Source organism: Schistocerca piceifrons, chromosome 2 (assembly GCF_021461385.2).
Source record: "Schistocerca piceifrons isolate TAMUIC-IGC-003096 chromosome 2, iqSchPice1.1, whole genome shotgun sequence".
Taxonomy (NCBI): Eukaryota; Metazoa; Arthropoda; class Insecta; order Orthoptera; family Acrididae; genus Schistocerca; species Schistocerca piceifrons.
In genome coordinates this window covers 382,008,388-382,032,024 of record NC_060139.1, presented here as the reverse complement: position 1 = coordinate 382,032,024, position 23,637 = coordinate 382,008,388, and the positions used below count along the sequence as shown (strand labels likewise).

Sequence of the window (23,637 nt, the reverse complement as noted above, 5' to 3'; positions counted from 1 at the left end):
ACAAGCGTAGTGTAAGCAGTCTCTTTAGTAGACCTGTTGCACGTTCTACTTGTTCTGCCAATGAATCGCAGTCTTTGGTTTGCTCTACCCACAATATTATCTATGTGATTGTTCCAATTTGGGTTATTTGTAATTGTAATCCCTAAGCATTTAGTTAAATTTACAGCCCTCAGATTTGTGTGACTTATCCCGTAATCAAAATTTAGCTAATTTCTTATAGTACTATGTGAATAACTTCACACTTTTCTTTACTCAGGGTTGATTGCCACTTCTGGCACCATACAGATATCTTATCTAAATCATTTTACAAGTCGTTTTGATCATCTGATGACTTAAAAAGATGGTAAATGACAGCATCATCTGCAAACAATCTAAGACGGCTACTCAGATTGTCTCCTATGTCGTTAATATAGATCAGGAACAATAGAGGGCCTATAACACTTCCTTGGAGAACTCCGGATATTACTTCTGTTTTACTCGATGACTTTCCGTCTTTCACTACGAACTGTGACCTTTCTGACAGAAAACTACGAATTCAGTCTCACAACTGAGGTGATACTCCGTAGGCACGCAGTTTGGTTAGAAGACGCTTGTGAGGAACGGTGTCGAAAGCCTTCTGGAAATCTAAAAATGTGGAATCAATTTGACATCCCATGTCAATAGCTGTTATTACTTCATGAGTATAAACAGCTAGTTGTGTTTCACAAGTTTTCTGAAACCGTGCTGACTATGTGTCAATAAATGGTTTTCTTCGAGGTACTTCATAAGGTTCGAATACAGTATATGTTCTAAAACCCTACTGCAAATCGACGTTAGTGATACAGGCCTGTAATTCAGCGGATTACTCCTACTTCCCTTTTGGGTATTGGTGTGACTTGACCAATTTTCCAGTCTTTAAGTACGATCTTTCTGTGAGCGAGTGGTGGTATATGATTGCTAAATATGGAGCTATTTTATCGGCATACTCTGAGAGGAACCTGACTGGTGTACATTCTGGACCGGAGGCCTTGCCTTTATTAAGTGATTTAAGCTGCTTTTTTACACCGAGGATATCTACTTCTATGTTTCTGATCTTGGCAGTTGTTCTTGATTGGAATTCAGGAATATTTACTTCGTCTTCTATGGTGAAGGAGTTTCGGAAAACCGTGTTTAATTGCTTTAGTGGCACTGTCACCAGTGACTTCGCCGATGTAATTTTTATGGAATACAATGGGCCAAGCCGGCCGAGGTGGCCGTGCGGTTCTGGGCGCTGCAGTCTGGAACCGCGAGACCGCTACGGTCGCAGGTTCTAATCCTGCCGCGGGCATGGATGTGTGTGATGTCCTTAGGTTAGTTAGGTTTAAGTAGTTCTAAGTTTTAGGGGACTAATGACCTCAGAAGTTGAGTCCCATGGTGCTCAGAGCCATTTGAACAATGGGCCACGTCACCGGCACATAGTTGTTTGCGATTGGTTTGAAGATTGAGGACAATTCGAGCGAATGGTTTGGCCACCCAGATCGCCCGACAATAATCCCGTACAGCATATATGGGACATAATGGAGCGGTCAGTTCGTGCACAAAATCCTGCACCTGCAACACTTCCGCCGTTATGGGCGACCATAGAGGCCGCATGGCTCAATCTTTCTGCAAGGGACTTCCAACTGTTTATTGAGTCCGTGCCGTGTCGAGTTGCTGCAATACGCCGGGAAAATGCAGGTCCGACACATTATTAGGAGGTATCTCCTGACTTTTGCCACCCCAGTGTGAGACGGACACTGGTGACGTTGGTGAGTGCCGGTGTCCAGCCTGCCAAGAGCGTGGCAAACAATTGGCGCCAAGCGTCGCTCTCGGAGAGAACTCGTTCTTCCACTCGGGCGCGCGGCCTTCCAGCGGGTGCTCGCCGCCGCCGCCCGCCCTCGCGCTCGCACGTGTCCCCTTCCAGCGGCTCCAGCGGCGGCCGGCGGCCGGCGGCGCTCGCAGACGGCAGACCGCGCCGCCCTGACACGGCGGCCGCAGCATCCCGCGTCCAGAAGCAGCTACCCGCACACTCGCTATGGACGCCGGCAGGAAGCGCACGCGCGCCAACCCGCGCAAGACGGCCAACCCGCTGTCCGTGCTCTGCTTCTGGTAAGTCGCCGGCCACCGGCTACCCGGCAGCTGCTCCTCGCAGCTCTCGGCGGTACTGCGCAAATTTCACGCACTATCCGAGACGTGCGCTGCGGCGCCGTTCCCACCTGCACTATAGACGTTCAGCCGTACCATCCGTATTCAAGTGAGCACTTATTTTATAGACATACTACGACAAAGGCGTCTGAGGTAAAAATGGTTTCGGAATTCTTCAGGTGTCTCTATTAACCGTGCGTGTGAAGTTACCAGCGCTGAACGAAATGAACACGGTGGAAGAAAAAATACAGACCGTCCGTATCCTGTCTCAAAGCTACTGAACTAGCTTCGATACTAATAAGTAGAGGATTCGGGAATATCTTGTTAGTATTTAATAGCCTCTTTGTTACATCATTACCCTCCTACAAATCAATAATCAGTAACTGAAATCAAATTAAGAATAAGTAGTATCAAAAACCATTTGCAAAACAAAATCATTTTCAAATGCAAATTATTGTCAGCTTACACAAATTATCAATTTCAAGACAAGAAAAACTGATAAGACGTTATAGAAACTAGGTTGCTTTGCAAATATCACGTATTCCGTGGTAGAACTTCTTCCGTACGAACTACTCCTTAACTGTCCACGCGTTACGTAACTACTTCTAAAAGTGTTCTGTAACTTGCTTACCAAAAAACTCTGTAACTAAAAATGAACTATATCCTCCAAATAGCTTTAACATATAATACAGCACTTAAACATGTAGAACTCGTAATATTTACAAGCGCTGCACACAACACAACCTCATCAGCCGCAACAACAAAAACAGTAGATAATGCCGGGAACTGCTTACGGCGGTCCCCATATGATTCTAAAGTCACCCATTAGACTGAAACAAAGTCCAGGAAACATCATGTGTCCCTACGTACAGTGTCCTCCAGGTAAAACACTCTCCCCTACGATATCATCGAATGGGCAGCAAAATACAGTGTGACTTCCACCTCGGTTTTGACACGTGTGCCGCTTCTCGCATCTGTTCCATGACATCTCAAATTACTTTGGCTTTGTTAGTGGACGTTACGTTCACAAAATTGCACCAGAGCAACAATCCATAATTACCAGTGATTTTGGCAGCTAGAAGCTGCGAACATTCGAGCATTGCAGAAACTTTTTCCATCGTACATTGTGGTGCAGTTGGTAAAGACCGGTCTTACATTCGGGAAGAGCAGGGTTCTGGTCGCGTTCGGCAATTTTGATGAAGTTTTTGCCGGCCGGTGTGGCCGTGCGGTTAAAGGCGCTTCAGTCTGGAACCGCGTGACCGCTACGGTCGCAGGTTCGAATCCTGCCTCGGGCATGGATGTGTATGATGTCCTTAGGTTAGTTAGGTTTAAGTAGTTCTAAGTTCTAGGGGACTGATGACCACAGAAGTTAAGTCCCATAGTGCTCAGTGCCATTTGAACCATTTTTGATGAAGTTTTTCGTGCTTCCACAAAGCCGTTTCAGACTGATGCTGGAGTCCTTCGTTGATTTACTCATGTATCCTAGTTCATAAGCGATTGCTTTTTCTCTTCTCTTTTCTTTATTTCTTCTTTCCCTATTAAGTTATCTTTCCCACGTGCTAGCCCTGTTTTCTATGTCTTGATGATTGAAGAACTTCGCACTAGTGTTCGTAGCAGATACAGAATCAGTTCTTCATTTATACAGCGTACTGAGGGAAAAGAATTAAATGAAATGTCGTCATACTACCCGAAACCAGTTGAAACAAAATTGGCAGTGAAGAAATTTAGTGATTAGCGAATGTTGTAGCAGTTCATAATTTGATCGCTAGTAGCATCTGAAATATCTCCCATTTTTCCTACAAAAATCTGCCAAATTACATCGATATGCTTTTTAAAGGCTGTACTTACTCTAAGCATTTCTCTGTGGTGGAAATCCCCCGGATGGTTCGAAGTATATGCTCGTATTAAGAGCGTCGGCTTACACATCCGGGTGTTTCTCTTTATGCCACGTAATGGCCTCAGAACCTGCGATAGAGGCGCCTCATCTACTGGAAAGATTGCGAAGGTCTGGTTACAAAAACTCCAACAGACATTTCCTATACTGCTTGTTAAAATAGATTCCCTTGAGTTTTGGCAAGACTCTTCCGAATTTAGAAACACTTCCAGAGATTATGTCCACTGGCAATCAAGCTCACTAGCGAGTGGCTGATTTATTTATGACTGTCCTACATTGTTACCTACATCCTAAAGCGTAAAAGTTGTTACACTTGTAGCTTGGACGTAACAAAGGTGCGTTTCGTTCGAAAACTCTAACACTATTACATAATTGTTAAGCAGGTCTATATTTATCTCTTTTCAATATTCATTTTTCCTATTTTCTTATGTTACTGGGAGTTCAATACCGTTTTGCCCTCCTTTGGCGAGACAGATAGAGATAGAACACTGTAGATGAATAACATACATAAATGGCAACAGTGGAAAAGTAAGGCTTGCGTTCTGCCGTGCTATGGTACCTTAAATGACTTGATGCTAGGCGATTTTGCGCGTGTAGCATCGTACTAGTATTAACAACAAACCTTGTTAATTCATGTCCGTAATCTTTAGTAACCTTTGGAATGTTAATCTTTTTAACAATTGCTGTATCAACGAATTGGAAATGTCCTCTATATATTAATTACAAAGACATGCATACACTATTAATGTATTAACTATCACCACTCACGCCCACTTGCTTAAGTGACTTTACAGATGCAACGAACCAAAGGCGCGGAAATATTATAGAACCCGTGATAAAATCGAAACGAAGTTTCATAATAGACACAGCCGACAGTTAAATGAGATCCGACATTATCGACTCAAAACATGCCTCCCTCAAATTGGATTACAAGATGAAAAAATTTAAAATTCTTTAATATGCGTCAAAAATGAAAATTATTTTCCCAGTCATCGTAAAAGAAATAAAATGTCTCAAATAATTATTATAATAATTATTTTGCGTATGCTTTACATTACGTAATTTTATCCTTTGTCTTATATTGCGTAATCCATTTTCTGTAATGTCTCACATTTACAGTTCAGAACATCGAAAACTTGTAAATCAACTTGAATTGAGTGTAAAATTGCAATAAGCCTGAAACAAATAATAACTATTTTCTTACTTCTAAAGGAACCCAGAATTTCAGTTATGCTAGACTGTTCAAAACATACTGTACTTTTGTCTATGTGCACAAAAACTAATTACTACTTGAATTTCGGGGAGTTCATTGAAGCAAGGAACATATCCTATTCGTCGTAGTCTCATTGCTTTGCAGTTTCAGTACCGCATTTCTCTTCGCCTAAAAGCTCGGCGCCCGTAAAAGGTTGAACGCAAAGTGCTTCACATTAGTTTTTATTGAAGCATGCTTTCCAATACTAATCTAATCGTTCTCAATCTTTATGCCTTTGTGTAGGTAGTATCACGAGAAGTTGCTTCGTTACACAACACACCAGCGCGAACCAATAGTCTTAAACGGTTGCGTAAGCACCAGCCATATCCTTTACGTAAAAATGAAGAAAGCAACTGAGAATTCTGTACCATTCTGCACACTCAGATCCTTATTGGTCTGTTTCGTAAGCCTACTTGCTATTCTGCTATAAACTAGTAGTGCCTAGGTATATGAAGCAAAATTCTTTCATGTTCTTTTTTTTTCCACGCAGATTCAGTGTCTGTCCTGCTTGTATCAGGAGCAGTTAACAAAAATTTTAGGAGAAGAACACTTTCTATAAGTTAAGTGTGTGTTCACATTGATTGTAGGCTTTCATTGTGCCTCTCGTCTACTAAAAAAAGCATGGACTAGACAATTTGCACAATGCTTGGAAGAAATAATAATAATAATAAACAACGATATATTCAAGAACAATATGATTAATAAAATCAATAACTGCTGACGTAGTTGCCAAAACTTCATGTATTTCTTTTATATTTACTGTAACACTCTCAGCTGCAATGAGTCACACTTGATAACTAGTTTTGCTCAAATGACAGAAGCCACGGAATGTTGTCACAGATATACTTTAGCGCTGTTCATTTCATTTTGGAACTTATGACTACGTTCTTTTTAAAGAATTTTGACCTTTCATAACTCGTGTTTTACACATCAGAAAATTATCATCAAAGGTGACAAACTAGTTATTAAACGTGACTAATAATTACAGCTGAGACTGCTACAATAAATATATTAATAATTATTAGTATCAGTCGAAAAAATAATAGTAATAACATAAAAGCGGCAGTGAATGGAAATAAAGGAGAACGAAAGTAGGATTATCAGATACGGGGATAGTGGTCAGACTGAAAGCCATGTTGAAGAATGAAAGATAGTAAACAGCAGAGGGAAGAAGAAAATTTCGGAGTCTTAAATGTTTTATTCAGTGCGGTGTTGAAGGCAACATAAATTTACTTCTGAACGTACGTACATGCGTAAACTGTTCATTGCCAGATGTCGCAAGAATATACAGGATGAGGTTCGTGTGGTAGGGGGGAGTGCTATACCTGGAGGATAGTGTAGCCAGGAACACATGACGCTTCCTGATCGGTGTTTCAGTCTAGTGACTGATTTTAGCATCACATGAAGGACGTGTTTTGTGACACATGAGATTTTGTTTTGTGCAGCGTTTGTAAATATTACGAGTTCTACACAGTTCAGTGCTGTAATTATTAAAGCTATTTGGAGGATATTTTTAAGTCTTCAGTTACAGAGTTTTATGGTAACTGAAATTATATATTTTTAAAACCAGTTACATAATACGTAAATGCTTAAGCCATACGTCGTGCGCCATCTTGTACCTTAAAACGGAAGAAGTTCTTCTACCATGGAACACGTGATATCTGCGAATGAACCTAATTTCTTTAATGTCTTAACAATTTTCCCTGTTTTCAAAATGGAAATTTGTGTCAGTTGACAAATGCTTCTATTTCAGTTTATTTAACTGGTTTTTGATGGTACTTCTTCAGTTGATTTCACTTAATGATTATTTGTGTGTATTGGATCAGTAACGTAACACATAGACTATTAAGTACCGTATTAACAAGATTTTTCTCGATTGCAGTGCTTTTTAATCTCAATAAAAAAATTTTAAAATTCTTCTGGGTCTGCAGCATTATATATGTCTTGTAAGGACATCATGTGTGCATTAAGCCAAAACGCTGCTTTGTGTAACAGTTGTTATTATTGTGACTTTATTTTCATTGGCTATAGGCCTATTTTGGCTCAAAGGCCACTTTCAAGCACTCTGCAACATTTAGATCGTATATCTGTGAGTTTACGTAATAAATAATTATTTTGTACTTTTGACGTAAGACTTACTTCGATATTAGGTTGTTGACGCTCTTGCTGTCATATATCTTACTTGGTTCGTTTTTAAGCAAAGCACAGACGAAATTATAAATATCTCGTTAAGTAATATCTCAGAAATGGAATATTTCTTTGTTGGCCAGTATCGTAAAGATCTTATTAACATTTTGCAAGTTTGACAGCTTCGATTTGTCACCGATGTTACATGGTTACAGATTTGTTTTTATAAATCTATGGAGTTGTATGGCAGTAAAATCTTTGCAGGTGTATATTGGTGTTCGTTTTATGAAATTATCCGTGGTCAATAATTTCAATAAAATTATCGAAATAGTTTTTATGTTTTAAATCGGTATGTTCGTTTAAAATTTTTTCTGGATATTTGCGGGTGTGTATATAGATTTCTATCTCTTCCAGAAAGTTCAATATTGCGCCTTTTGGTGTTATGTGGAGAATTTGCATCGACTTTTCAATCTAGTTTATGTTGTGATTTTCAGTTTTTACATGGTTAAATAATGTAGATGGGTTTGTGTCACTGTTTATGGTATGTTCTCGGTATCTAACTTGGAAATTGCTGCTTGTTTGGCCTATATATTTGTTCCTAGACACGAGATCATGTTGTACCTTGGAACAGTTTGCCACATTTGGAAAATGTATTTTTCCCGGAGTAATTTTTGTATTTCAGAAAAAGACTGCAGCACACTTAAAGCAAATGCTATCATTTAGAAATGAAATAAGAAGATATATTAAACTTCTGTTCGGGACTGGCTAGAGACAAAAGTCAGAAGGATGACCAAAGACCAAGAGTACCAAGAACCGAGGGCGAAATTTAAAACGTACGCAGAAACTGAAATACATATTTATATAATACTGTAATAATTATATCGTGATGCCGATACTGGAGAGGCGATTGACAGGCACAATAAGGATGAAATAGCTTCCACTTTCAGCTCCTCTGCAAAAGGACCTCTGTATTTTGACACGGCGTGGGCAGCGGACGTTGCCTGCACTTGCCGCCTTAGGCAGACCCGCTGCCATGCTTACGTAACTGCTGGCGTGAAAGGTGAGCTGCAGTTTAACGATTCTGTACGCTGCATCACTGACTCATAACGTGTTCCTGCCAGCTGAAGCTCGACATCTCTTCATTCTAGTTTGTTGTAATTTCAAACGAGGCTCCTACAAACTTATATTTCATTTTCGTCTGTGCTTCGCTAGTTCTCTGAGGGGGAAGCGTGCATTACCACTGACGACAGTCTTGGCCGGCTTTGGAAGCTGTGTTACGTAACGTATATTCCAAGTTCTTATGGAGTGAGCAAGGGGAAAAACTGAAACGTAAACTGAGACAACTGTTCGTCGAATCGAAACACCAGCTTTTCGGCCGTAATCAAAAAGTCTGTCCTTCTCATTTACAGACATTAAGTGTGACCAAGTTAGTACTTTGTTTGTTTGCTTAAAAAGCAGGTCGGGTGGTCAGAGGCGGCGAAGGTCAATCAATTTGTCAACGGCGTAACACTTCTTGCCAATTTATTCATTTAGTTACGTAATTACAGTTACATAAGAGTGATAATTATTAGTTTCATGGACAAAACTCGTGGGAGATGAACATTGAATATTTCGAACGAAACAGGCTTTCTTATAGATATTCGTGCAAGAACCTGCAATAACTTGCAGTTTTTCGTTCAATTTATCATCATCATGCTGCATCTCAAAACATCGACCAGTTGAAGTGACGCAGTAGTTAACCAGTGGATCTTATTCGCGAGGAATGGGATACACGTTCCCCAAATCACAGCTTAATTTAAACCTTTCAGAACCACTGGCTACAATTGTGTGCATTAAATTTTACTTGATTTAGCTACAAGAAAAATATTTTTCATCGATGGAAACCTGATGCACATGTTTGTGAATTTTTCGTTTTTTCGTAGTGAACAAGTGCTGCCACCTGTTATGCATCAATGTAAAAATATCAGTAAGTGAATATAGTACTGCTCAGCACCTTGTGTTCATCAGAAAACATTTTATTGTTGTTTTTTTACGTGGTAATTATTGAATCATCAGTTTATTTATGATACCACTGATTACTTAAAAATCAATTATTTTAATCCACAAAAATTATATTTTGAAACATAGATACATGTATATGTACAAATATTACTTGTAAAAGCATTAAAACATCATCTATGAGCATGAGAGCTTAAAAAAGAGTTCCCACCCTCCAGCAAAATTTTGGTCTGAAAAGGTTAAGTTTTCCTGGATTTTCATAAATCACTGAAGGCGGTATTGAGATGGATTCCTGAACCAGGCACTGCCTTTTGTTTTCGTCACTTGTTCAGCCCAATATCGGCCGCCTTAAACTCTGCACTTCTGCGCTTCTTTCTCATAACTTCGTGATGATCCGTAACATCTGCACAAATGAAGCGATCTCCAAATGAGAGGGAGAGTGGTAATATATGCCACGTGTATTTCTTAACATCTTGAGAAAAACGTGTAACTTGCAAACTGTTATACTTTCAAAGTTTAAATTCGGCGAATTAATTGTCATTCGTGAACTCCTTAAGTAGCCAGCTTATTCGACGATCTGAAGCCGTTGTCAGTTTTGAAACTCAAAGGGAAGGGAACAGTGAAAAAATACTTTGTAGCGTTTTTATAGCACGTACATCTTTCGTAATTAATAATATAATGCCCCGTTTTATCCTTTGAATTAACAATGTGAGAACGTAAGTGGTTACACAAGTTGAGGCATTATGGTGATGGTCCTTTTCTTTCTTTTACACAAAATCACTGTTGTGGTTCTTTTCTGCAGGTTTTTGTTCACACATTTCGTCATCCACATCTGTATTCACATGTTGAATCACTTTGCTGTTTCCGATCACATGTCTATAGTAGTGCATACTAGTATCCTTTACCCATTGCGCTCCAAAACGGTTCACCAACGTTTTCTGAACGTCAACCACCTTTGCCTCTGCAACAGGAATGCTAATTGGCAATGGGTTTAGGTGCACAGAAGACCCTGTTTTGGATTTCTCTAGGAAATGGATGCCGAGGTTCTTTCCCCGCGTTGCTTGGGCTATGCTTTGTATCAGTTCCCGTACTCTTCATCTTGGCTGTAAACACACACAGTACTCAGAACTACAACTCACAAAACACTGTCTGGCGCCTGCTCTAACATCCTAGAAGCAAAGCAGTGAGGGTGCCGTGACCTGGCACGAAACATTATGACTGGTGCGTACACGATGCAGATTTTGAAACGGGAAAAAAATGGAATAGTTATGTTCACTTTGTAGGGGTTGAAACTCGTTAATACTGGTTTGTTTCCTTCAATAATAATAATAATAGTCTTATCGCAGCCTCCTCGGTGATCTTTGGGGTCAATGCGTGACCGGGGAAAAATCATCTTAATAGTGGTAGTTGTCCGTTCCCATCAGCCTAGTAGATGTATTGTGTAGATGATTACAGTTGGTGCTTGCGTAATGTAGTTTTCTCTGTTGTCATTGACAAGAAGGTCACGATTGAGAAGGAAAAGTGTAGAAACAGTTGTCGACACTTACAGTTTCTCCAGATGAAGTGTGAGGCTTGCGATGAGGGTAGCGTGATCCGCTTCAGAGAGGAACAGATAGGATAATACGTACGACCAAAGGAAAATAAAATCTGACACATTAAATACAAATGTATACGGTATAGCTGTGATAAAATTCAGGAAACACATACACACTTCACGCACGCACGCACGCACGCATGCACGCGCACGCGCTCGCGCACACACACACACACACACACACACACACACACACACACACACACACACACACACCTACATTTTACTTGGTCGTGCTGTCGGTATCGCCACTCGAAAGAGGAAGTCAATTTAATATTCTCACTCGACGTACGTATCGCCATTAACAACAAAGGAAACGCTAAACGAACGATTTGGTACGTACCTTTCTTCCCCCATCCCAAGAAATTATGCGATATATGTTCCTTGTACCACAAATATTGCGGTCACTTCACCGTCAAGTGGCAAAGAGTCATGACAATTTAGTGACTTTGGCCACAAAAGCGAGTTACTCGTTTCTGTTACTTTCGTGCAGAAGATCAATTACCAGAGTTCATAATTTAGGTTTTAAGGCGAATTATCTCTCGCCCCAAGGTACTTGCTTTTCTCACAATTTACACAACGACGAACTCGTAATGGCTGTATATCTGAAAACAGGCGCTGCTGCTGCCCGAAGGCCAGACAGGGCGTGATTCAGACAGCAAAGACGGATTACAATTCCGCAGACGTCTACGGCTGCTATTACACTCGTGAACCCTCCGTTGCTGTCCGCTCGCTTCAGGAGCGGTGCTAACTGGGACAGCAGATTGCTGTGTTTCTCAACAGAAATGCCGCTTCGCTGACTCGTCGCAGATGCACCACCGGTGCGTACAAGGTACGGAAAGGCCTTCAGCGTAAGCGATCTGTGTTAATTAGTACGTGCAACAGCAAAAGCAAGTTCAGTGCTGTTTTTACAGACAGCGGCGTTCACAGTCCACCCCTTTCTAGCCTCTTACGTAGAACATGCCCGAACAGTTATTTACCATTTGAAGTACCTGTGCGGCTGGTCCCGGCGGAGGTTCGAGTCCTCCCTCGGGCATGGGTGTGTGTGTTTGTCCTTAAGATAATTTAGATTAAATAGTGTATAAGCTTAGGGACTGATGATCTTAGCAGTTAAGTCCCATAAGATTTCACACACATTTTTTTTTTTAAGTACACGCAATTAATACGCTTAAAGATGTCAGCACAAGGTTTTCGACTAGTTTAGCTATGTGACGTGAGGCGTGATTAATGATTACATTTACTGGGATACTATCGGTTTGAAGCGTTCTCGGTAAATTCTCCAAAAGAAGATTACTGTGATACAGTGATTTCTAATGCTTGTTGTGAAATGTGTTGTATAAATATCCTGAACAGAGTAAAAATTGTACGAACAAATGAAACGCAGTTCCAGTCCCGTTAGTCGATATTTATCTGGCCATGAGCTGCAGTGTGTCGCAGCCTTGGCTTTCGCTGTCAGCGCCTGTCCTGAATATTACTTCGAAGTACAATCCAAACATGACATGCAGGGCGTCACTGAACTCATATTTTCAATAGCAAATGAATATTAAAAAAAAAGAATTCATAGCCTCATAACAAAACGAAATATCACGGGTGATAAGAATTACGACTTCTGAGTTTTCGAAAATGTAATACTAAGACTAAATATAGCTTTTCTCACTGGTTCATCCAGACTTGTCTAAAACCATGTCTCCATCACCGAGTCATGTCTCTAGAGCAGAGTTTCCCGAACTGTGAAATCTCACGGTTGATAAAAATTTCAACTTTTGACTTTTCTGATATTCCGCGGGAAGTTAATAAGTGTTCCGCGGAAAACTGTTAATAACATGCCCGTTTTTCTGAAATATTGAGGATACTAATTACCTTTTTTAATTTTATTCTGATTTCTGTGTTATTAATTATAATTTAAAACTGAAGCAATCACTGCATAAAACACATTTTTATCATTTTCAAAATTTTTATTAACGTTCAAAATAAACAAGGTGAGCTGTCAGTGTAACAGGATTCTCGAAGCGTTCCGTCAGAGGTTGGGAACCTCTTCTCTAGAGTCTAGAACGACCAAAACTACTGCAAGTCCGAAAATGGTGGATCTCACTCTGAAATGTTGTTCATGTGACTGGTTGCTCCTTTTGTAGACTATAATCGTGCCGTGGGCTCTGTATGTTACACCATACCTCTGGAACGCTAGGAACAATTTCAATTACATTTCTGACTTACTACCTACACAGAAGAGAGTTAGGGAGAACTATGGAAGTAAGACATCCGTTGTATCCACCGGAGTGTGAAATTTAGTTTACCTCTGACAGAAACAACGGCTCTAAAACACCTGTGTATCGAATATAAATGACTTTGGATGACAGATGCAGGTAGATAAGTCCATACAGGTACATGAGAGCCATGTGCTTCAACAATCGCAATGGGTGGGAAGCAATGGCGCAACAATGTTTCGGTATCTTCATCTCAGGGTAGCAATTGCACCCTACGTCCCCAACTAGTTGTTGGATGTATTCTAATCTTTGTCTTTCCCCACACTTTTTACCCTCTGCAGTTCCCTACAATACCATGGAAGTTATTACGTGATGTCTCAACGCATGTCCTATCATCGTGTCTCTTATTCTTATCAGTGTTTTCCATATGTTCCTTCCTTCGTCGATTCGGCGGAGACCCTACCTTATGTTACCAATCCACTTGATTTTCAAAATTCTTCTGTAGCACCACATTCGAACGCTTTGATTCTCTTCTATTTCGTTTTTGTACATTCTCAGAAATTTCTTCCTCAAAATAATGCAATTGTTTGATATCAGTAGACTCCTCTTGGCGAAAAATGTCTTCTTTGCCTGTGTTAGTCTGCTTTTTATTCCTCCTAGCTTCGTCCGTCTTGGGTAATTTTGCTTCGAGGATAGCATAATTCCTTAACTTCTCTACTTCGTGGTCCTCAGTTTTGATGTTAAGTTGCTCGCTGTTTTATTTCTGCTACATATCAGTACCTTTGCCTTCTTTCGGTTTACTATCAGTTCATATTCTGTGCTCAATGAACTGTTCATTCCATTCAGCGGATTCTGTAATTCTTCTTCATTTTGGACTCGCATTCGGGAGGACGACGTTTCAAACCCTTGTCCGGCCATCTTGATTTAGGTTTTCCGTGATTTCCCTAAATCGATTCAGGAAAATACTGGAATGGTTCCTTTGAATGGGTACGGCCGACTTCCTTCACCATCCTTCCCTAACCCGATGCGACCGATGACCCCTCTGTTAGGTCCCCTCACCCATATCAACCAACCAACCAATCTTATTCACACTCAGCGAGGGTGACAACGTCATCAGTGTATCTCATCACTGAAATCCTTCCACACTGAATTTTAATCCTACTCTCGAACCTTTCTTTTGCGGGAAGTGGCAACCAAACGACTATTCGAGTTGGTGTGTAGAATCTATGAGACTGGCGACGTACCAGCAAACTTTCGGATAGATATGATCCACAAAATGCCGAAGATAGCAAGGCCAGATAAGTGTGAGAACTATCGCACAACCAGCTTAACAGCTCATGGATCCAAGTGCTGACAAGAAAAATATGCAGAAGAATGGAGAAAAATATTGATTATCAGTCAGATGACATCAATTTGGCTTTCGGAAAGATATAGGCAGCAGAGAGGCAGTTCTCGCGTTGCGATTGATAACGGAAGCAACACTGAAGAGATATCAAGACCCGTTCATAGGATTTTTCGACCCACAGAAAGGGTTTGACACTGTGACGTAGTGCAAGATGTACGAAATTTTGAGGAAAATGGGAGTAGTCTTTGGGGAAACACAGGCAAAATACAATATGAATGAGAACCAAGAGGGAACAATAAGGTTGGAAGACAAAGAACGAAATGGTCGCATTAAAAAGTATATAAGACAGAAGTGAAGTCTTTCGCCTCTACTGTCCAATCTATACGTCGAGGAGGCAACGACGGGAATAAAAGAAAGGAATTAAAAGAAAGGTAACGCTTTACCGGATGTTTGCAATGGGGGAGAGATCTACAAACTTAATGGCTAGGGCAACAGTCAAACACGTTCTGTGTCGAGACACGTTAGGACAATATGTAGTCTTACGTTATCTTGTTGGAAGATAATGTTACAGAGACTTCGAAGCTAGCGAACAGTCACGGCCTGAACAGGTCGGAAATTTAGCGCCTGCTTTCCAGATTAGCAGCTGGTCGAACCACAGGTGTTCGTATTGTGTACCCAATGACTCGGTGCAGGGCAGTCCATTACAGGGATGTTATTGTCGTGTAACCACTCCGCCACAGGCAGTGCATAATGAAAAGGTGCTCGATCGTGTTGAAAGATACAATCGCCATCCCCGAATTGCTCCTCAACAGTGGGAAACAAGAAGGTGCTTAAAACATCAATGTAGGCCTGTGCTGTGATAGTGCCACGCAAAACAACAAGGGGTGCAAGTACCTCCATGAAAAACACGACCACACTATAACACCACCGCCTCCGAATTTTACTATTGGCACTACACACGCTGGCAGATGATGTTCACCGGGCATTCGCCATACCCGCACTCTGCCATCGATTCGCCACCACACAACGTTTTTCCACTGTTCAATCGCCCAATGTTTACGCTCCTTACACCAAGCGAGGCGTCGTTTTGCATTTACCGGCGTAATGTGTGGCTTATGAGCAGCCGCTCGACCATGGAATCCAAGTTTTCTCACCTCCCGCCGAACTGTCATAGTTCTTGCAGTGGATCCTGATGCAGTTTGGAATTCCTGTGTGATGGTCTGGATTTATGTCTACCTATTACACATTACAATCCTCTTCAACCGTCGGCGGTCTGTGTCAGTCAACAGACGATTTCGGCCTGTACGCTTTTGTGCTGTAAGTGTCCCTTCACGTACCCACTTCGCTATCGTTGGACGTAGGGATGTTTAGGAGTGTGGAAATCTCGCGCACAGACGTATGATACATACGTCCACCTGACCACGTTCGAAGTCCGTGAGTTCCACAGAGCGCCCCATTCTGCTCTCTCACGATGTCTAATGACTACTGAGGTCGCTGATTTCGAGTACCTGGCAGTAGGTGGCAGCACAGTGCATCTAATATGAAAAACGTATGTTTTTGGGGGTGTCCGGATACTTTTGATCACATAGTGTACATGTAAACACTGAGCTATCTGTGTACACTTGAGCTTCGTCATTTTGTGAGTGACGTAATTGTGTTTGAAATGAAAATTTTGGCAGCTGTATGAGTTGTGGCAGGGTTAATGCTTGTTTACATCGCTGCATAAGGCAAAAAATAAAATAATAAGCAACGTGATTGGCTTCGTGAACGGATAAAGAAAGGGCCTCAGCTCGGTTACTCAGCGACCTTGCTTTACGAAATTGACTAGAAGACGTGGAAGTTATTTCAATAATCTACTCTACAATTTGTGAATGGAAAACACTATTGTGACGTTTTGAATAAATTAACCTTGAATGAAGAATTCATCTTTCCAGATTTCTGTACCCTTTTCTTCTCTCAACTATTTTCCTCGAAAAAGAATCGGCCAACTTGAACCATGGGATTTTAGTCTCGTTGACGTGGCTGTTTCTTGCCTGTATTGTTCTTAATTCATTTGTATATGTACTCCTAACTGAACGAATATTGCTCTAAATCTCAGATATTTTGTACCAATCCATGTTCAGATCACGTGCGACAGCCTCGAGCGCGGCAGCACGTCGCTGGTTGCTTTCGTAGTCAAAATCATTAAAATCCCACAAACACCTATGAATAGCGTCGATACCCAAAAAGCGAACAATTTTCTCCCTTCCCCGCATCATGTTCCATTTTTTTCACACACGTGATTTCAATGTTCATGCAATTAGTACAGCCAAAGTTGAAACAAGCCGAAAATGTTTAGTTTCGCCAACGAGTTGCGCAAATGTGTGCCGCGCATGCGCGGTGGCCGGTAGCACAGTTGCGTGCAACTTGGTGTCGTCGTCGAAACTAGGGTTAATGTTCAGCTGTCCTACAGCGTCGCCCCTCATTTGAGTACAGCGCCCGGAGCATTCACGTAATTGTGTGAAACAGTCGAAACTGACGTTCTTTGAGATGCTGTTCAACATTAGCTTGAGCCGATCGTTCGCGTGAATTTCTGCTCGTTGTCGTTTTGTAGTAGCTTCATAATCATAATACCAAGTACCGTCATCCCTCAAAAGTTTTTGCTTTTCAGTCAAGTCGCGGCATGCGACCACGTGTCGCTGTTTTCGCTCAGGAGTCGAGTAGTGCGGGACAAACTCTGCGAACACTTTTCTCCTCTTTAAACCATTCTGGAGAATGTCTTGAATATCTGATGTAGAAAAGTTGCTCAGTTGCCACGTGTGACACACCGGTGTTGACACTCTACGATCGTACGTCCACTACTTAACACTGTTGCTCATAACTGAATGGTCGAATGCTCACCTGTTGTTTACAACTGTTAGTTCAAACTGCGCTCGTAGTTCCTACGCTGACATAGCTTATACTCCAGAAATAGAATCGGTCTCGGAAGCTTTTGGACGGACGGTGTAGAATGTAGATGATGTTACAAAAACTTAACTCGTGCGGTTGCGCTGAGTGCTATCATTTGCGTGTCCAAGAATGTTGCACACTTTAGACGAAAATTTCAGGCTCTTTGCATGCCGCTTTCATGTTGTCGCTATTTTAATGTCCAACAACATATATTAGTGATGATTACTCCTTTATTTAAAAAAAATCTTGAGAAGTTCCTACGGGACCAAACTGCAGAGGTCATCGGTCCCTAGGCTTACACACTACTTTTTTTACACTCCGTCTTCAAGCCACAAGTGGCCCATCGGTACCATCCGACCGCCATGTCATCCTTAGCTGAGGATGTGGATTGGAGGTGCGTGCGGTCAGCACACCGCTCTCCCGGTCGTTGTGATGGTTTTCTGTGACCAGAGCCGCTACTATTCGGTCGAGTAGCTCCTCAATTGGCCTCACGAGGCTCAGTGCTCCCCGAAAAATGGCAAGAACGCACGGCGGCCCGGATGGTCACCCATCCAAGGCAACGCCCGACAGCGCTTAACTTCGCTGATCTGACGGGAACCGGTGTATCCACTGCGGCAGGGCCGTTGTCGTCTTACGCACTACTTAATCTTAAGCTAAGGACAACACACACACACACATATGCCCGAGGGAGGACTCGAAACTCAGGAGGAGGAGCCTCGCGAAACGTGGCAAGGGGACTAAGACCGCGCGGCTATGCCGCTCGGCTGTCCGTTCTCACTCACTGTGTCGTGCGGTACTAAAATACCCTCGGCGGCGCAACGGTGGGTTCTTTGAGTTGCTCCGGAAGCAGAATGAGCGGAACTATAACTTATAAAATAACAGTTCACTTCATTACAATACAGATATGAAGATTTACTAACTTTGTATAATTCCACAGGAATTTCCTGAGTATTTACAACTGTCTCTGAATATTGAAGTGCAACCCGATACAGACAAATATACAAGACTTTTCACTTGCAGAACAACGGAAATAATGTCCACGTTATGTTCTGCCTAAGACATTTAACACACTGGTGGCCTATCTAAGACGATGCTGCAGTCTTGATCATTGACTGCGAACTGGGCTGAGGACGGCGTTCCTCATTGGTGCGGCATGCAGCGACTACGCTCCTCTGTGATTTCGGTGCGAGGTGCCAACATTTCTTCGCACTATCGCACATTGATTATTAGTGATCCCACTCTATAAAATGAAATTGACTTCGGTTGAAGAGAGGCCGTCGAATATTAGTGCAAGTCGCTGTAAGTACTCAGATACTTGCTACACTGGTGGCACGTAGCACATGAGATCGCGGACTCGACTGGAAGCCATGATACTGTCTCATCATACGAACTGTTACGACACAACCATAGTTTCTGAGATTTTCATGTGAGCTAGCTTAGGGAGTGTTACACTCTTAATACCGTTATGTTCCAAATGCTATGAGCAATAAACGCATTCGTGTAACATGTTTGCTCCATATGGTACGCCACGTGTCACTACTTTGAGCGCAACCTTTATACACTACTGGCCACCACGAAGATGACGTGCTACAGACACGAAATTTAACCGACAGGAAGAAGATGCTGTGATATGCAAATGATTAGCTTTTCATGTTGGCGCCGGTGACAACACATACAACGTGCTGACATGAGGAAAGTTTCCAACCGATTTCTCATACACAAACAGCAGTTGACCGGCGTTGCCTGGAAAAACGTTGTTTTGATGCCTCGTGTAAGAAGAAGAAATGCGTACCATCACGTTTCCTACTTTTATAAAGGTAGGATTGTAGCCTATCGCGATTGCAGTGTATTGTATCGCGACATTGCTGCTCACGTTGGTCGAGATCCAATGACTGTTAGCAGAATATGGAATCGGTGGGTTCAGGAGGGTAATACGGAACGCCGTGCTGGATCCCAACCGCCTCGAATCACTAGCAGTCGAGATGACAGGCATCTTATCCGCATGGCTGTAACGGATCGTGCAGCCCCTTCTCGATGCCTGAGTCAACAATGGGGACGTTTCCAAGACAACAACCATCTGCACGAACAGGTCGATGACGTTTGAAGCAGCATGGATTATCAGTTCGGAGACCATGGCTCCGGTTACCCTTGACGCTGCATCACAGACAGGAGCGCTGCGATGGTGAACTCAACGACGAACCTGGGTGCACGAATGCCAAAACGTCATTTTTTCGGATGAATCCAGGTTCTGTTGACAGCATCATGATGGTCGCATCCGTGTTTGGGACATCGCGGTGAACGCACATTGGAAGAGTGTATTAGTCGTCGCCATACTGGCGTATCACCTGGCGTGATGGTATGGGGTGCCATTGGTTCCACGTCTCGGTCACCTCTTGTTCGCATTGACGGCTCTTTGAACAGTGGACGTTACATTTCAGATGTGTTATGACCCGTGGCTGAACCTTCTTTCGATCCCTGCGAAACCCTACATTTCAGCAGGATAATGCACGACCGCATGTTGCAGGTCCTGTATGGGCCTTTTTGGATACAGAAAATGTTCGAATGCTGCCCTGGCCAGCACATTCTCCAGATCTCTCACCAATTGGAAACGTCTGGTCAATGGTGGTCGAGCAACTGGCTCGCCACAATACGCCAGTCACTACTATTGATGAACTGTGGTATTGTGTTGAAGCTGCATGGGCAGCTGTACCTGTACATGCCATCCAAACTCTGGCTCAATGCCCAGGAGTATCAAGGCCGTTATTACGGCCAGAGGTGATTGTTCTGGGTACTGATTTCTCCAGATCTATGCGGTGCAGTGAAAATTTGATCACATGTCAGTTGTAGTTCCCTTGTAAGAAGTAGCGGCTCCGGTCACGAAAAATGACGGCGGCCAGAGAGCAGTGTGGCTGTACACATGGCCCTTCACATCTGCGTCCAGTGCGCCTATCGGCTGAGGATGACACGGCGGTCGATCGGGACCATTTACCGTTCCGCAGGCTGTTCGGAAAGAGTTCAAAAAATGAAGCACATTATTGAATGATGCACGAAATCATGTACAACAAATTAGGTGCCCACTGAATATTTAAAGCTCAGTGTTTAACTTTCAATCTCAGAATTTTAAACACTGCTCGAGGATATTTCTCTCGTGGAATTTCACACAGTTACGTCACTAAGGTATGAACATATCAGCGGCTGTCCACTGCTTTGATTGTTCAGTAGCGCGTCAAATGTTTCTCTAGTATATTTTGTTCCTTACTTTTAAAGAAATCATTTCGCAAAACGTTTTACCAATTTTTCAATATTGTTTTCCTTTTTCTTGGGGTAATTAATATTTGCAAGCCATACACATGATGTACACTCGTCATGTATTAAATTTCATTCCTGTTATTTGCCATATTCCATTTCATTCATCACATTGTTAAGATACGCCGAGACGTTATCTCTTTGCGAAAAAAGTAAATTTTGTTCCAGTATTTTGACCGAAGCAAGACAGTAAAACTGGAGTACAACTTTCTGTCGACGACGAAGTCATTCGGGATGAAATATACGCTCGGACTGGACCAGGACAGGAATGGAAATCGAAAACGTAATTTTCAAAGCAACCATCTCGAAATTCATTTAACTCGGAAAGAACAAACTCACAAAAAGTAAATCTGGATGGCCGGACTGTTATTGGAACCCTGTTTCTCCCAATGAGAGTCAGTTTTGAGAGGTCAGAGAACGAGGGCCCATGGGTAATTTTTGTGTGCCACATAACCTTGTCGGCGACGCCTGCGTTCACATCGTCGGATTGTTGTCAGTATTTCTAAAGCTCTGTATATCGTCGCAGTTCGCTGTCGGTGACAATAAAGCGCCTGCGGTGCAGTACTCTACAAAGGAGTGTAGCCAGTGTTTCTCACACTCGATCTAGTTAAGGCGACCAAACTGTTTCGAAAGCTTTAGGAACGCCCAGAGTTAAACTGGTATCGCTTCTTTACTCATTTCATAAGTTCCGAAAGACATGCAGATGCCAGGAGGCGCGTTTCTTGCGACTCTCAACGAAGGGGCCACTGTATCCTTTTTATACACCAATCTGGTCGCTAGCTTTCGAAACACAAGGGATTGAAACTGTGGGTCACAGTCATCTGTTTCATTGCGTTCCGAGCGTATTGCCAGTGCTTGTTAAAAGCCTTAGAATGTACTGGCGCAAGCGAGACGGGGGGCCTACGACACTACTGTACTTTATTGTTACCGCTGCTCGAGGCATGCCACACACGCTTTCCAGAAGAAAGTGTTATGAGGAGGCAAGGACCCTCCAGAACCTCGAGGAACTACGCCGCCGCCGGACGCTGTAGCCGAGCGGTTGTAGGCGCTTCAGTCCGGAACTGCGCTGCTGCTACGGTCGCAGGCTGGAATCCTGCCTCGGGCATGGATGTATGTGATGTCCTTAGGTTAGTTAGGTTTAAGTAGTTCTAAGTCTAGTGGAATGATGACCTCAGATGGTAAGTCTCATAGCGCTCAGAGCCATTTGAACCATTTGAACTACGCCTCCCAAGCCTTCACTCGGGATGGCGCGGGCAGTTTGCTGTAAATTTAGAATATAACTCCTTACCCGTTACCAGCAAATTTTAGCTGAGGCATAGAGCAATGCGCTGGTTTCCAGAATGTCCAAAACGTGGGCTCAGCTGATTCGCTAGAGAGACAGTTCGATAGCAAAATAGGGATGTCAGGATGACTTGTTCAGAACTAAGTCCTTTCATAGGATAACATCGCAAACTCGGAAGCTCTTGATTGTAGGTTCGTTTGAGCATTTGCGGGCTCATGTGCATGCACAGAACTGAAGTCGCGTATGAGTAGCACCATCTCTCACATCTGGCTACTTGAAGCATGGCTGTTAGCTGTATGACAAGTAGTAGCAAGTAGCCAGATGCTACACGGAGAAATTTTTCTGACATACCCAAGCTGACAGATTCGCGCGTGCGCAGATCAGTCAGAGTTGTAGTGGGTGGAAGTTTATAGCTCTCACGTCAAAAGAGAACAAAACTGGCTTCTGTGGCTCGGAGCTATGAACTGAAATCAAACACATTCACATAAACATGAAGGACTAAAATACGTTATTAGTTTAGTTTTCTGATCTTATTTTCTTTTCGCGTTGTTAGCAATCAAGCATTAATCGTCTTGTAGAACAATGAAATTATTTTTGTCGGTTTGCTAAAGAAATTTGGTTCTTATTAATCTGTTCCCCAGAGGTAGTCAATGTATCTGAATCGAAGTGTTTCATTCCACACTCTAGGCTAATTTTAACTGTTCACTCAATTATAAGCGCACACTTTGATTTTCTGGAGCGTATGGCACTATACGATAATAAAGAACCAAACATGAGGTATTACAGAACTGATATAAAAATAAAATTGACACCCCGAAAACCGCACTGAAAAGATTAATACCAACTACTTCACTGTACGAGGTTGCGATGCTCCTGGAGTATTCCCTGATGTCTCTTTCTTTTATGGCACAATGTAAGATCTCTTAACGGTGTATGCGTACGAGTCCGCAGCTCGTGGTCATGCGGTAGCGTTCTCGCTTCCCACGCCCGGGAAGGTCAGGGATTTTATCTGTCTCGTGATGACTGGGTGTCGTGTGCTGTCTTTAGGTTAGTACAGTTTAAGTATTTCTAAGTTCTAGGGGACTGATGACCATAAATGTTAAGTCCCATAGTGGTCAGAGCCATTTAAACCGTTTTGTATGCGTACGAACATACGAAAATGTTCTCTTGAAGATGACTATGCAGGCAAATTTGGTCAGTAGTACTGAACAAAATATTTGCTTCAGATATATTGACAACTTTAAAAGAATTTTACAGATCTGCTCTCCGTGAAGCACAATAATTTTCGATCACAAGACACTTGTCTTGTTCCTCATCTAGGCTTGACGTTATTTCCTAATTTATGTTGCTTACGCCTTAAATTTACAGAATGCTATTCTTTAATACATTACAGGCTGGCAGCACACCCTGTTTTATCATTTTAACTCCCCATACGTCTTTATATTTATTCCTAGAGTAGAATATAACCTGTCAGTTATACAGTTTCTTAGTTTCACAGATTATCTTGTTAATATTTCATACAGTTAGAAATATACATGAAATAACTTTTTGCCCTTACTGCTGGT

The 23,637-nt window shown here is 42.3% G+C and overlaps 1 protein-coding gene across 1 annotated transcript in view; it reads left to right on the top strand.

Annotated features, from left to right (window-relative positions):
* Nucleotides 1–1,982: 1,982 nt before the first annotated feature.
* The window catches only part of LOC124775075 (ATP-binding cassette sub-family C member 4-like), a 305,650-nt gene continuing 283,995 nt past the window's right edge, over nucleotides 1,983–23,637 (top strand). The window contains exon 1 of the mRNA XM_047249879.1: nucleotides 1,983–2,106. Within this exon, the coding sequence (XP_047105835.1) occupies nucleotides 2,033–2,106 (74 nt within the window). The 5' untranslated portion in view covers nucleotides 1,983–2,032. The remainder of the gene's footprint in view (nucleotides 2,107–23,637) is intronic.